The sequence below is a fragment of the Lycorma delicatula genome, chromosome 5 (assembly GCF_047948215.1).
Source record: "Lycorma delicatula isolate Av1 chromosome 5, ASM4794821v1, whole genome shotgun sequence".
Classification (NCBI taxonomy): domain Eukaryota; kingdom Metazoa; phylum Arthropoda; class Insecta; order Hemiptera; family Fulgoridae; genus Lycorma; species Lycorma delicatula.
In genome coordinates this window covers 175,317,014-175,331,023 of record NC_134459.1, presented here as the reverse complement: position 1 = coordinate 175,331,023, position 14,010 = coordinate 175,317,014, and the positions used below count along the sequence as shown (strand labels likewise).

Below are 14,010 nucleotides of genomic sequence, written 5' to 3'. Positions count from 1 at the left end.
ATTAATTAATGTATTTACTGTAATTATGTTATAGAATGAAAGCGGAAGAAATTTAAATGTTCATAAAATGAAACAGTTAATGCAACAAATAACAAGGCAACGTATGCTTATCATGAGGTGCCTTGAAACGGACATTGATTCTAATCAAATAAATAAACATATATCTGTAAGTGTAATCTTTTTAATATTTTTTTATACGTATTTATAGTACCTGTTTATTAATTTTGTTATGTAGAAAATTATAATATTAAATATAAAATTATTTAAATTATTATAATCCACATGTCATTTTTTCGTTATGTTATAAATGGAAAAAGAACTGATCATTTACAATATAATTTAACATTTATTCAACTTGTAGTTTTGTCAATGGACCAAACTACAAGTTAAATGTTATGTTTGTTGAATGTTATACAACAACTGATAGGATCTAAGATAAAGTAAACTGCATCTCTTATTTCATTAGATCTACAACTGGATAGCAAAGAAATTTAAACAAGTCAATATATTGCCAACATCTATAGCCGCATTTAATAAATCGCTTTTCATATATTTCCAAAATCAAATGTTTTATAAAATTAAAGTATCTACAGTATTAATGAAGATATGCATATTATTTATATAAAATAATACAATTTGTGTTAGAATGCCACCGTAGTTTCTTGTTTCAAATTCTTTAACTGTTTTTATTTTTGAATTGTTTTGCTTACAATAATGCTAATATTTGAAAAATCTTACTTTTCTTTAATTAAAAAAAGCTATCTTATAAATATTTTTATTCTTGAAAAGTATTTGAATGCAAACAGTGAAACAAGGTAGAGCGTAGCACTGTTTCTAATATACATGCACATCTTTTCTGTAATCTTATTGACCATACTGGTTTTCCAGCAGCCATTATGCGTATAATAGCTGCTTGTCGCATTTTATTTTGTCCATAATGACGGAACATTTTTAACAGTGTTACTGCATTGAATTCTGCCAAAAGCTTGGTGATATCCAAAATCAAATAATTTGTAAGCTGAAGCAGAGTTTCAGAAATTAATGTGTGGTTTTATGTAAAGTACGGTATAACCATTTTCAAAATAGTCGAACTACATTTAAATGATTAACAGATCAGTAGGTCACCTACGTACAAGCCAAAATCCAAACTTCAGTAATTACATGCACAATTGATAATGGAGAGTCATCAGTTGACCTTCCAAACAATTGCAGGTAACACTGGGATTAGTAATAGTTTCATTCACACGATTTTAACAGATCATTTGGGGCATGTGCATTATGACTGTGAAATTTATGCTGAAACTGTTTCTATTTAATAGAAAGACATTAATTCAAAATGAATGTCTTGAACAGAATGTGCTGGAACGAGCTGATAGTGATCCTAACTTCCTTAAGGTCGGATTCCTGATCTGAGATATAAGGTACAACCTGGAAATCAAGATTGTCATCACACCGCAAATCACAGTCATCCTGAGGACAAAGAAGGCAAAACAAGTGAAAATGATGAAAATTTTTTTTTAAAACGTTTGACAGAGTTGTGCTTTCTGAATATGCACCTTGTGACTGTCAGCAAACAATACTCTACATTTTTATGGTGTATGCTTGAATACTTGTTGAACAGACATTGTATTTTGTATTTTAATCCTTGCTAGATTTGTGCTAAGAATATCAGGATCTGTAGAGCCAATCCATCATCAGTATGATTGTAGCTCAGCTACTACATACTGATAATGCGCTGGCTTCCCAATTAATGCTTAGTAAGATCTGTGAACTTTCTCATCAACTCACTTTCTGCTTAATAAGCATTATGGCTGCAGGTAGTATTGGATAGAGGGAGGCCTCCTTCCTAAAATATAATATAAAGAAAGTTGGATAGAAAATAAGAAAAGATAGAAAAAGATGATCAACCCACTAACATATAATAACTAGCATATAATAATAAATCTTAATTTTAATGAAAAATTTAGACTACTTTTTTGTTTTGTTTTAGGTGCTACAGGAAATGAAGCGAGATTATGTGCAGCTTGAACAGAGTTTACAAGAAGGATGTAAAGAAAATTTTAGTGTATCATCAGTAGTTAATCAGGACGATTCAGATGACTTATCCACATCAGCTGAAGAAATGTAATTTTTTTTAATTAAAACTACCGATTGTTACTCTTTAGGACAAAGATCCAGCCTCAGTTTCTTTTAATATTGTTTATAGACTTTTACAAAGAGGAAATAAAATGATTTATAATGTAACCTAAAACCAAAATTCTTGGTGGTCAATGCCTTTGATGTCAAAGAACACAGTAAGAATGCATTTTGTTGGCTTCTGATCTGCAGCATCTTTTACAGTCTCTGCGACTGTGGTCTTTTTCCACTGCGAAGGAACAAGAGCCGAGGGAGACATTTTTCAGTAACACAATCCATTTAGGTTAAATTTTATCAACATGGCACTGATGGTATTTTAAACACAATGTATGTTTAAATTTTCAATTAAAATTTCTTGGCAGGTCCCCGTGATTCCAACCAAGTTGCAAAATTCATGGATTGTTCAACAGTGATTCTCATTGAGGAGTTCTGATTTTTTCCACATTTTTCTGATTGTTCTGATTTTGATGTTTTACTTGCGGGTGTCACCCAGAATCAATATTCTCTTCAAGTGACATTCTACTATATTAAATCAAGTTTGCCATTCAAAAATCTGCCTTATAGAGTCTCGTGAATTATTCAAAAAATTTCAGTAGCCAGTTTATCAAGTTTCACACAAAATATTTCAGAAGCTGTTTCAAATTCATCAGCCATCACAGATGATTAATAACATAAGGCTATAAAATTGTATCCCTAGACCAGCATGTGTCCAAAATACAATGCCACTCAGCAGACCGATAGTACATGCTTGGAAGTAATGATCAAAACTGTCCTGCACAGTATAGTTGCTGCAAGTACAGTTTGGGACCATTCCAATACCACCTTGTGTACTATATGAGAACACCATCAGTTAGGTCCACAAAATTGTACGCAGTACTGATCATTTGTTGATCACAACTGGCAACTTTCAATTACTCAACAAACAATTGAGGCGTACAATGTGTTGTTTGGCTTCCCAGTATATTTGTCTAATAAATTATAGAGCTTGATTTGACATGCTGATTAATTGCCACCGTTGCAATTCAGTTATTCAGTTGGATACTTTTCCGGCAAACATTTCTTTAGCTTCTCCATATATTCCCCTGAAAACCAACAGCAGATAAGTTCTTTCTGGACAGGAAGAACCAATCCACTGCTGTTTTTGTCCTCCTCAACTTTTTTTTTTTATAATGGAATTCTGTAGCCGATACACATATTTCACAGGAGTACATTGACCGGTTTATAATTGTTTCATTACTCATATTAAGAGGATACAGTTATTATACCACCCTTGACTAGCCATTTATTTGTTTCTGCAGTAGAGGAATTGAAGGACTATATTAAGAGCAGATGACAGCCTTTTTACTTTAAGCCAACTCTTCGGCGAATGATTTTTTTCAGTGTATTGCCAAAATAGTATGGCTTAAAAAATATTTTGCTTCTGTAGTTATTTTATCATTTTTTTTGTTCAGGCAGTATTATGCGTTTTTGAAAAACACAAACCATCATTTCCACTAGCCTGTGAAATCCAAATTTTCATTGTGCGTTTTACTTTAAACTAATGAAAGGCACAATGGAAACTGTTAATTATATAACTGTACTGTTTGACCATTTATGCAGATAAACAGGAATTGGTTTGTCATTTGTACTTTATTGTTTGTTATTTACACAAATTGTAGATAGAATATTATTTTAGATAGATTGTTAAAATTAATTTGGGTAATGACTATGATCATATATGGTATTTAGTTAAAGTAATTAATGGAAGTAGAATAGTCAGTTCAACTTTTACAAACATGAGTGTTATGTTGCATTTGAATCTTACAGATGCAGTTAAATAAATTTAAAAAAAATTGTGACAAAAGCCTTGTGTCATATAACCAGTAAATTAAGAGACAGTAATTTTTTTTTATAAAGTATTTTATAAGTATTTATGGTATTACTTGAACAAAATTAATGTAGAACAGTTTTTTGTCACTATATAAATTACTGATCTCAATATCGTAAAGGTCTCAGTCTTACAAATGGAAGGTCATGGATTCAAATCCCAGTTCGGCATGGAGCATTCTTTGCATGCTATAAAATTTTGTATTCCCTTAAACCTTATATAATAATTAGAAAAAACTTACATAGAGATTTTAAAGTATAAAATTTATGTTGAAATAACATTACTTTTTTGTATTTTTAGTGTGTTTTGGAATTTTGTTGAAATTAAAATTGAGGAATATTCTTATGCTTTCTTTACTGCTTATGCTATAGTAGATATATTTTTAATTTATAGGTTGAATTTAGGTAAAGACACTACAAACTTTTAATGTTTTTGAGCTTTTTTTATATTACTTGTTAAGCTGCATTGTTTCTCTTAGGATTATATTAAGTTTCTCTAAAGACCAAAAGAATATTTAAGAGATTAGATTTCAGCTTATGTTGAAATGTAGTTTGTTTAATATTTGTGAATTAGATGATGAAATTTTTCTGAATTTGTAAAGTTGCTTCTAAGTCAGAATAAACATAATAAACATATACTTAGTCAGTATATATATGTATATATATACTGACCATTAACATACTGACCACTGTACTTAAAAAAATTTAATATTAAATGAGATTTAAACCACCAAAACACAGTAAATAGATTAGTTAAACTTACCATATTAATTCTAGGAATCGATTTTCACAGGATCCCACTTCTTCAGGTATTAAATTCTCTAATTAATTACATTAATAAAGATCGCTTTTATAATTTGCGAATTTTTAATTTGTCAAAAATGTTTATTATTTTATCAATTTTAAAATTATTATGGACAAATGCAAATTCTGCTGTCCCTGTCTAGTACTGAAATGATGTAATATTTAAAACTTCATATTTTCCTTTTTTCTAATGTCATTATTGCCAACTGTTAGATTGTATTTTGTTATGTTTTTAGTTAAATCATTATCTTCGAATGTCATTTGATGGTTCGTCAATCTATATTTTTGTTTGAATTCATAAATGCAATATTCAAACCTTGCCCTGTAAAGGCAAAAATCTGTCTTTCAGCTTGACAAGTATTCACAATCGTCTTTTGGGATTGGAAAGCGTGTTGCTCGTCAATTTTTCCCCAAGGATGGTGGATATTACTACCAGCTTTTTGACAAGGTGAAAGCCGCCCGGCACGAACAAAAGTTGCCATCGGCCAATTAAAGTTGCGATAATCCTTTACAATAACACTGGGCCTCACACAGCCAACTTAGCATTCAGATAAAGTTTACTGGAAAACTTAAAACCATCCCTGTCCCATAGTTTATTTGTTTGAAACATTTTACCAGGTAAGTATTTTTCATGTTTTTAAACATTCTCTTCCAGCAGCAGATACTGTAAACTTTTTATTAAATCTAAGTACGTTGAAAATTTAACCTTTAAAAGATTTTTTTTTTATTTAGGGTCTCAGAGTCTACCTATGAAGAAGATCTTAAGTATCAAAATAAACAGTGTCTCAATTGCTCCGTTCTTAGTAAATCTACACAAGATATAAGATACAGAATATTACAGTAAGTTCATTTTTGAATGGTTTTGTATTTTATTTTGCTCTCAAATTTAATCTTAGAATATGATGAAATCTATATCAATTAAATTTGCAGTGTCCTCTGTCAATCAGATTGTAATGGATGTGTCATAATAAGAAAATTTGATTTAAATAATGCTACTAACAGTTTTGTTAAAATTCATTAGAGGTATCTCAGCCAAGATTTTATGGGTAGTGGGAGATAGGTACCTTTTCAGTTGGAAAATATCACCTCCAGTGTGATCTGATTAAGCGGTTACTTTCTCATGGTATACGATTCCAAGAATGGGAGAGATTGTAACTTTAGAAGCTCTGTACTTTACTTTTCTCACTTCTCCACTAATTGCATTAAAAATAATTAATACTGGTAATAATGGTCTTTATTTTTAATAAGTGAAAACAGGTACAAAATTGTCAGACTGAATATTTTTGGTGATCCAATTTAATAATTTAAGCTATACCTCAGTTGTTAAACAACCAATTTGAACAAATGAGTTGTCACTTTGTTCACAATAAAAAAACATAATCCGATAAAATTAGTGTTTTCATAGCTATTGATGAATAAAAGATTTTAATGGAGGCCATTTTAGAATCTTCAAAGGTAAGATTTTCCAGCTTATTTATTTTAAAGAAGTTATTGGGTTATATTACTGCAATATCTCAATTCATTCTTAAGAGATAGATAGTCATATTTTTTTTAAACTTGTTAGAGAGAAAAAATAAAGTAAGATGGCATTTGTCCACATGAACTTTATTGTTTATTTTAATGTCCTAAATCAGTCCTTAAGTTCGGCCAATATCTTTTGGTACAGCCTGTAAAAAATACCACTAGATCCTTCATTACAGTATCTCTTGGCTCATGCTTGTAGGAAATTGAAATTTTGTAAAGAGGTTTCTCTTAGGTCATATGTACTTTTATGATTTCTTTTTAAATTTTTTAATGAAAAAAACAACCGAATCATCATCATTCTTCTATTTCCTTAACAGCCAGTTGTAGCAATTTTGATTATTTTAATTATTCAGTTCATACAATTTTTAATTATGAGCAATTTGCAATTAAAAAGATTTAAACCTTTATCATAAAATTTCCTTATTTCTAACTTATTGACTTGTTTGAATTTTAAAATCCAACATAGTTGTTATCAAAGCATACTTAATAAAAACTCTAATGCCTGAACTTTTGAAAATGATCTATGAAATTTAAGTTTTAAGCCTGTAAAAATTATTATTCATAAGTTAAATTAACAGTATCACAATAAAATACATTCATATTAATTAAGTATTCTGTATAAATAGATATATTTAAAATTTTTTAAATAAGCATGTTATGTAAAAAAAAAAAAAGGGGATGTATTATAAAATAATAAGATGTACAAGGTTATCATAAAAGAATGGTGCGGTTTTGAACATGGTTTAAATTAAAACAGAATTACTTACAGTTTATGTTTCAAATTTGCCGTCTCAAACATTTTTTTACATTATTAATAAATTTAAATATGTGCGCCCTTAGTTGCTCGACAGATGTCCAAACGATACTCAACTTCTCTCCAAATATTAGTTAACATTTCTTCTTTAATGGTTGTCATTGCTTCATTAATCCTGTTTTTTAAGCGGTTTAGGTCGCGAATTTTTTGTGTATAAACCACGCTTTTGATGTACCCCCACAAGAAAAAATTGCAATGTGTCAGGTCTGGACTCCTTGGAGTCCAAAGTATGGGTCCTTGCCGGCCTATCCATCGATTTCCAAATTTTTCATTCAAAGCGTCAGTGACAAATGCATTGAAGTGCGGGGCAGCACCATCTTGTTGGAAATGAAGTCGATGAATGTTTTTGAGTTCATCCGGCTCAGGAACGCTATAGTCGGTTTACATGTCAAGATACACAACTCCATTAATTGTTTTTTCAGCAAAGAAGAAAGGCCCTATTACACGATTTTTCATCACACCACACCAAACATTAATTTTTGGAGAATCGCGTTGTATCTCAATAATTGTGTGTGGGTTTTCAGAGCCCCATATTCATGAATTGTGTCTGTTAACACATCTATTCACATGGAATGTAGCGTCGTCTGTAAAAATTATATCGTCTAAAAATGATTCGTTTTCACTTATTCTGTCCAACATTTCAACAGCGAAATTGTAACGTTTTACACCGTCATCGGGTTTCAATTCCTGCAGTATCTGCATTTTATAAGCGTGTAATTTCAGTTTTTTATGTAAAACTTTGTGAACTGTTGATTTTGGAATACCTAATTCGACGCTTTGACGGGGGATGGACTTCCCAGGACTTCTAATTGCCAATTGTCTAATTAGTTCAACCGTTTCGTCTGGTACACTTGGTCTGCCGGTTGAATTCTGTTTCTTAACCGATCCAGTTTCTTTCAATTGTCTGAACCGACATGTTATGTTATTTTTGTGTGGTGGATCTCTTCCGAATTCACGTCGAAACGCACATTGAACTAAAATTACGGATTTTAATTCAGCCATCAATAAAACACACTTTGCTTTGTCTTTATCCGAGAACATAGTAACTCACTAAACTCACCGCAACAACAATACAAGAACTGATGTTGTGGTTACAACTGCTGATAAACAAACTTTTGGATTGGAGGCTTTCAGGGATACCAATATAACATCTAGAAATTTCCCTATAATCTTCCTATGAATTACTGAAACCGCACCATTCTTTTATGATAACCCTGTATATACAAGTATTTCTGTAGACTACTGACTTAATAATATTTATCAAAAGCTAAATAATAAGTAATTTTAAAATTCCCTACAAGACATTGTATATCATTTACTTATACAGAGCGATTCCAAATTGCATGGTAATCTCTCGGGAGGTGATTTCACAGAGAGAGCAGAAAGCAGGACTATATGTTTCATGAGCTGAAACTTGCTGACAAACCATTTTCTAACCTATGTTTATATGAACTTTTTCTTATTTTTGTCTATAGAATCTTCTACTGAGAGATTGCTGTGCAATTTGGAATCACTTGTATTTATAGTAGTGGTTCCAAACAAAACTGCGAAACATCTCTTCATGTTTAGTTTTTAGTTGATTTTTTGATATGGCATATAATTAAGTTTTTGTTTGCCTTACTTATACATTTTTAAATGTTTATGACTGCATTTTTAAGTTTTTTAATAGTATAAATATTACGTTAGTGACCTATAAATATAATATGATCAGAATTTTAAGCTAAAACCTTTTTTCTTTTCTTCAGGGACAGACTTCAAATGTCTTTGGCCACACCTTTAAGTATATCGGTATGTATTTATATTTGTTAACGATAAGATAATTTATTCAATTATTATTTAAGATAGCGAATAATATTAAACAATTTTTTAATGTAGTTTATTAATTATTTTATATAAAGCCTTACAGATTATTTCAATATTGTGGACATGTGGTTGATTTTATTTGTTGTTTTACATATTATTCTTGATAAAAGAGATAATCAGTTAAAATGTAATAACAATTTTTTATGATAGTATTCAGTTTTTCAGTAGAAGTATCCTTCCACAACATCTGATGAATTCATTTGTTGTTGGTGTATATTAGTAATGAAAGGCGTCATTCAAAAAATATATTCAAGTGTTTTACCTAATTTTATAGAGTCCTCTTCCAAAAAGCAAATATGTTATTAGATGAGTTGTTTTTTTGCCATACTTTTTTGTATCCTTCCTCAGTAACATCAAATTACTAAGTAATATACATTCTAGCAAATTTTTTTTATAACATTATCACTATTTTGATAATTTTTCTTGATATCGATTACAAAATTTCAAATGTAATTTAATATCAGTAACTAATTTATTAATTATTTTATTAATTTCAGTTAATTTCAATTTTATGCAAATTAAAAAAAAAATTATTGCATTTTATTAATAAATAAGTCATTCAATTTGTAAAAATGCAATTCAAACATTTATAGATATTTTACTAAGTATAACAAATGTTAATATTTGTATTACTTTTCACCAAAATTTCTTTCTTTTGCTATATTTTTGCCCCATCTCGCTATACGCTTTTGTAGTCTTATCAGCAAAGAGTTCCTGGGTTGATCTCGGAAATGTTTTCACAGCTGTTTTCTACTTCATTAGCTTCAAATCATATTCCACGTAAAGCAGAATTTAATTGACCGAAAGATGGTATCTTAAGTGACCAGATCAGAACTGTCAGCGATGGGGCTTAATTTGGGATCACACCTTCTGTGTGTTGGTGTGGTGGTGTGAGGGCGAGCATTGTCATATTACTTTTTACGCTATAATCCAGCAACTTTGAATAGTTGGCATGTTGATAGTACACTGACCCTCCAAATAATTTTGAAGAATATGACCTCACACAGGACCATAAGCAACATTTTAATTGTAGAAGGCTGCGTTTTGAATTACTTTGTAATTGTCTATCCAGTATCATTACAGGAGTCGCTACTTGGCTTAAAATTGTCTCACTTTCACAATTAAAACAACTTTCAATTCTATACAGATCTGTAAGCTTGATGTATATGCTTCTGAAAGCATTTTCAGAATCCAATGAACTTGTCTCTTAAAAAAATTGCAAGTCATCGTGCACAGTACCAACAGTAATGCTGCATTCCTGCGCTTCCCAGTTATTCAGCAATAATTTAAAATCACTTCAACATTTTTAAAAAATTTCTTTTGACACTGGCCATCCAAAATGTGCTTTATCATTAACACTTTTTGATCAGTTTTAAATACGTCTACCCAGATGGTAAAGACTTGTTCTGGTCGTGTAATTCACGTCATATTCTGCATCATTTTCATCAGCATCATTTATTTATAGGCAGTTAAATATTAAAAACCAGAATTTAGTCCTATTGACAAAACACAATATCTTGACCGCTAATGTACACACCTATAACAACTGGTATTGTATTACTATGAAAATAAGGTTAGTCTAAAGTTCTTTTACTGCAAATACCTTTCCTGTTCACAAATAAAACTATACTAACAGTTTATGAATGAATTTAGTATTTTATCTCTTTCACTAATTGTCTAACAGTAACTCACCAAACCACTCCTGTTTTCATGTACTGTCCACACTGGAATGCTTCTGACATCACATCGAACACTATGTTTGTATGCATTAAAATACTCGCTTACAAATAACTCCTTACAAAATACTCTTAAACTCTTAGTGTAATACTCGCTTCTTAAAAACTGACATCAACTCATCTTCCCTGGAGTATTTACACTCCTATCATCTTTACCTGCAGAAGAACATCCAAGTTGAAGTGTGAGAACCAACGTCTAAATAATTTCACTTTCCTGTGACTTCCTACTCTGGGCTGGTAATTCTTCTCATGAAACATGTGTTTATGGTGTGTCAGCAGGCAGTATTACAAAGAACAATTGTTAAACGGAGCTGTTAGCCTTAGAAAAAGGGTTCCTTTTAGTCCCCTTCCGGATTCTTCTCATTATTATATATTTTACTACTCTCTTAATTGGCAGGAATCCGTTACTCAGGTCTGTTATACTAGTCTTCCAGTCTTTTTACAGTATATATATATATATATATATATATATATATATATACACATATATATATGTGTATATATATATACAGAGTATCCATAAATTCTTTCCATGATTACAAAAAAGCTATTACAGTTACAGCTATGCTGCAGTTTGTGGGAAGAGAAAGAAAAACTTATAAAGTTTTTTTACCATGTTAATAAACTTCAACATGTGCGCCTTTTGTCGCTCGTAGAATGTCCAACTGATAATCCATTTTATGCCGTGTGTAGGTCAACATTTCTTTAGTAACACCAGCAACAGCTTCAGTTATTCTCCATCTCAATGTGTCCAGATCAGGTACGGGTGTTGTGTAGACTCTGTCCTTAACACATTGTGGACCTGGTTTAAATGACCTTCATTTACCCTAGTTCCCAGGCATTTAAACTAGGATCTTTAAATTTATGCATGCATTTAAAAAAAAAAACATATCTTCACTCACTGTTGTCCAAATTCCACAAAACTTGTTAAAAATCTTGAGGGTGAGGTTCTAGTATTGCTTCAAGGTGTGGTACCTCTGAAAGCAGCTTCTTTTATGAAGTGGTACCTGGCAAAACTTACAAATGTACCTTGTTTCTTTTCTACGTTTTTTGCAGCATACACTCCACATGCTCTTGTAGGATATTTTTTCCCTCCAGAACTAATAATAACATCAAAAGCATGTTTCTTCATATCACTCCTCAGTCTATATGGGGGAGGTTAATAAATAGACCACGTTTGGTTGGTTGGAAAGAACCTGGACGAACAGTGTCACTGTCTGAATTAGAGTCAGATCTTGTGAGGTTTCCTTTACTATAAAAATTGTGTCCAATTTTTTGCCACAGTCAAAAGAAAGTTATTATATGTAATTTTTTTTGGACGGTTCAAACAATTGTATATTCTGAATAAATTGAAAAGACCACAATTTATTAGGAAGAGAGCCAGCTACTTTCTTATACCATTTTCTTGACTTTCTCATAATTGAGTAATATGACAAGTACTCATCTATACTGATAGTATATCATAAAGTAATTTGCTTAATTCATTATCTTTTTCTCGCATATACGATTTAAATCCATCAACTTTCGCTATGTCATTTTTAGACTGGCTGTAAATCCCTTCTTACATAGTTGATACAAATGATGTCCCCAAGTTTAAGTACGAATGGGCATTCATTAATGAAACAATGTGTAAATGTTGAGAGAATATTCAGTCAAGGCTATAAACCTTTAGAACCAATAAGAAGTTCACGAAAAATAAAAGAGATGGCATGAGATTTACCAGTGTACAAAACCTGGTGATTCTTGTGAATAATCTTTTGACAAAACAAGACAAATCACCAGAATTCTTGCAACCAGTCCACAATGTAACATAACCTTAGAGAAAAAAGGCTAACAGAGTTATGTCTAATGATCTTGCTGACCAGCGAGTGGGATAGTCACGCCCAATCCATCTGCCGTAAAATGATTCATTCCGAAAATCTTGAACTAGTAATCTCCAATGTGGTGGTGCGCCATCCTGCTGGAAAAACACCTAAGGTTGCTAGTCATTTACTTGAGGTACGGCAAAGTGTTGCAGCATATTCAGGTAAATGTTAGCTGTTATCAATCGTTTAATGAAAAAGAAGGGACTAATGATTTTGTTCTGAATCAAACTGCACCACACATTCACTTTTAAGGAATCTCTAATTTTTTCCCTGGTAAAGTATGGTTTTTCTGAGCCCCATATTCTCACATTATGCCTGTTTACATTTCCTGAGGTGTGGAAAGAAGCCTCATCTGAAAGACACACACGCTGCAGGCATTCATTGTCGTTATCAAGCTGTTGCAAAATCTTGGTCACAAAGGCAGCATATTGAGGGTCGTCATCTGGCTGTAGATGTTTCATTATCTGAACTTTATACACGTGCTACCTTAGTTTCTTATGTAAAATTTTGTGCACTGTTGACCAGGGAATCCCTAGGTCACGAGATGCATGACGGGTAGATTTGGAGGACTATGTAGAAATGCTTGCTGGAGTCAACATTCTCTTCACTAACAGATGACTGCCGTATTTGTAGAAGGTTGACTACATTTTCACTCTCCTTAAACTTTGTATACCATCAATGATACTCGTGCAATGATCTCATGCAATGATACTCTTGCTATCGGGTGCTGGTCATCTGTATTCCCTTCTAAAATTTTGCTGCACAGTAATCAGTAACTTCGACTCGTGATACCATAACACACATTGAGCTTTCTCCTGGATTGACAACATTTTATAAAAAATTGATCACAGTGCTCTCTACCTGCAACAAACCAATATTAAAAAACTTGATGATTTTTTTTCTTTTGCTATAAACCACACAGCTGTAACTGTAATAATTTTTTTAATAAATTTTTGTATCCTGGAAAGACTTTATGGACATCCTGTATATTTACTATATAAAAAAGGAAACTAAATTGTTTACCTAATTTTAAAAATTCAATTATTAACCATAGCTGTAGTAGCGCTGCTGTAAATATTTAGAACTTATACTGCCTTCATGATCTCAAACTTTATATATATATATTTTATTTTATTAGATCAACCAAAGTACAGAATAAATAAAGAGGATGATTTACCTTATTCCATTATATATGCAAGAGTGCTTTCTTAATTTACTTGATACCATCAGTTGCATTACAAACTTCATAAAATATAATAATATATCATACATTTATTTATTTTACTTAGAATTTAAAACCTTTAATCTTTTTATTTTAAGAATTTAAACTTTTATTCAGTTAAATTAAAAATTAAAACAAAATCTAAAATATGAAAAATTAATTAAAATTAACATTAAAAAT

The 14,010-nt window shown here is 31.1% G+C and overlaps 1 protein-coding gene across 4 annotated transcripts in view; it reads left to right on the top strand.

Annotated features, from left to right (window-relative positions):
- The window catches only part of Klp98A (kinesin-like protein 98A), a 254,634-nt gene that overhangs the window by 228,484 nt on the left and 12,140 nt on the right, over nucleotides 1-14,010 (top strand). For all 4 annotated transcript variants that reach the window (XM_075367558.1, XM_075367559.1, XM_075367557.1 and 1 more), the window contains 4 exons: nucleotides 35-166; nucleotides 1,991-2,124; nucleotides 5,539-5,646; nucleotides 8,890-8,932. In XM_075367558.1, coding sequence (XP_075223673.1) covers nucleotides 35-166; nucleotides 1,991-2,124; nucleotides 5,539-5,646; nucleotides 8,890-8,932 — 417 coding nt within the window. The remainder of the gene's footprint in view (nucleotides 1-34; nucleotides 167-1,990; nucleotides 2,125-5,538; nucleotides 5,647-8,889; nucleotides 8,933-14,010) is intronic.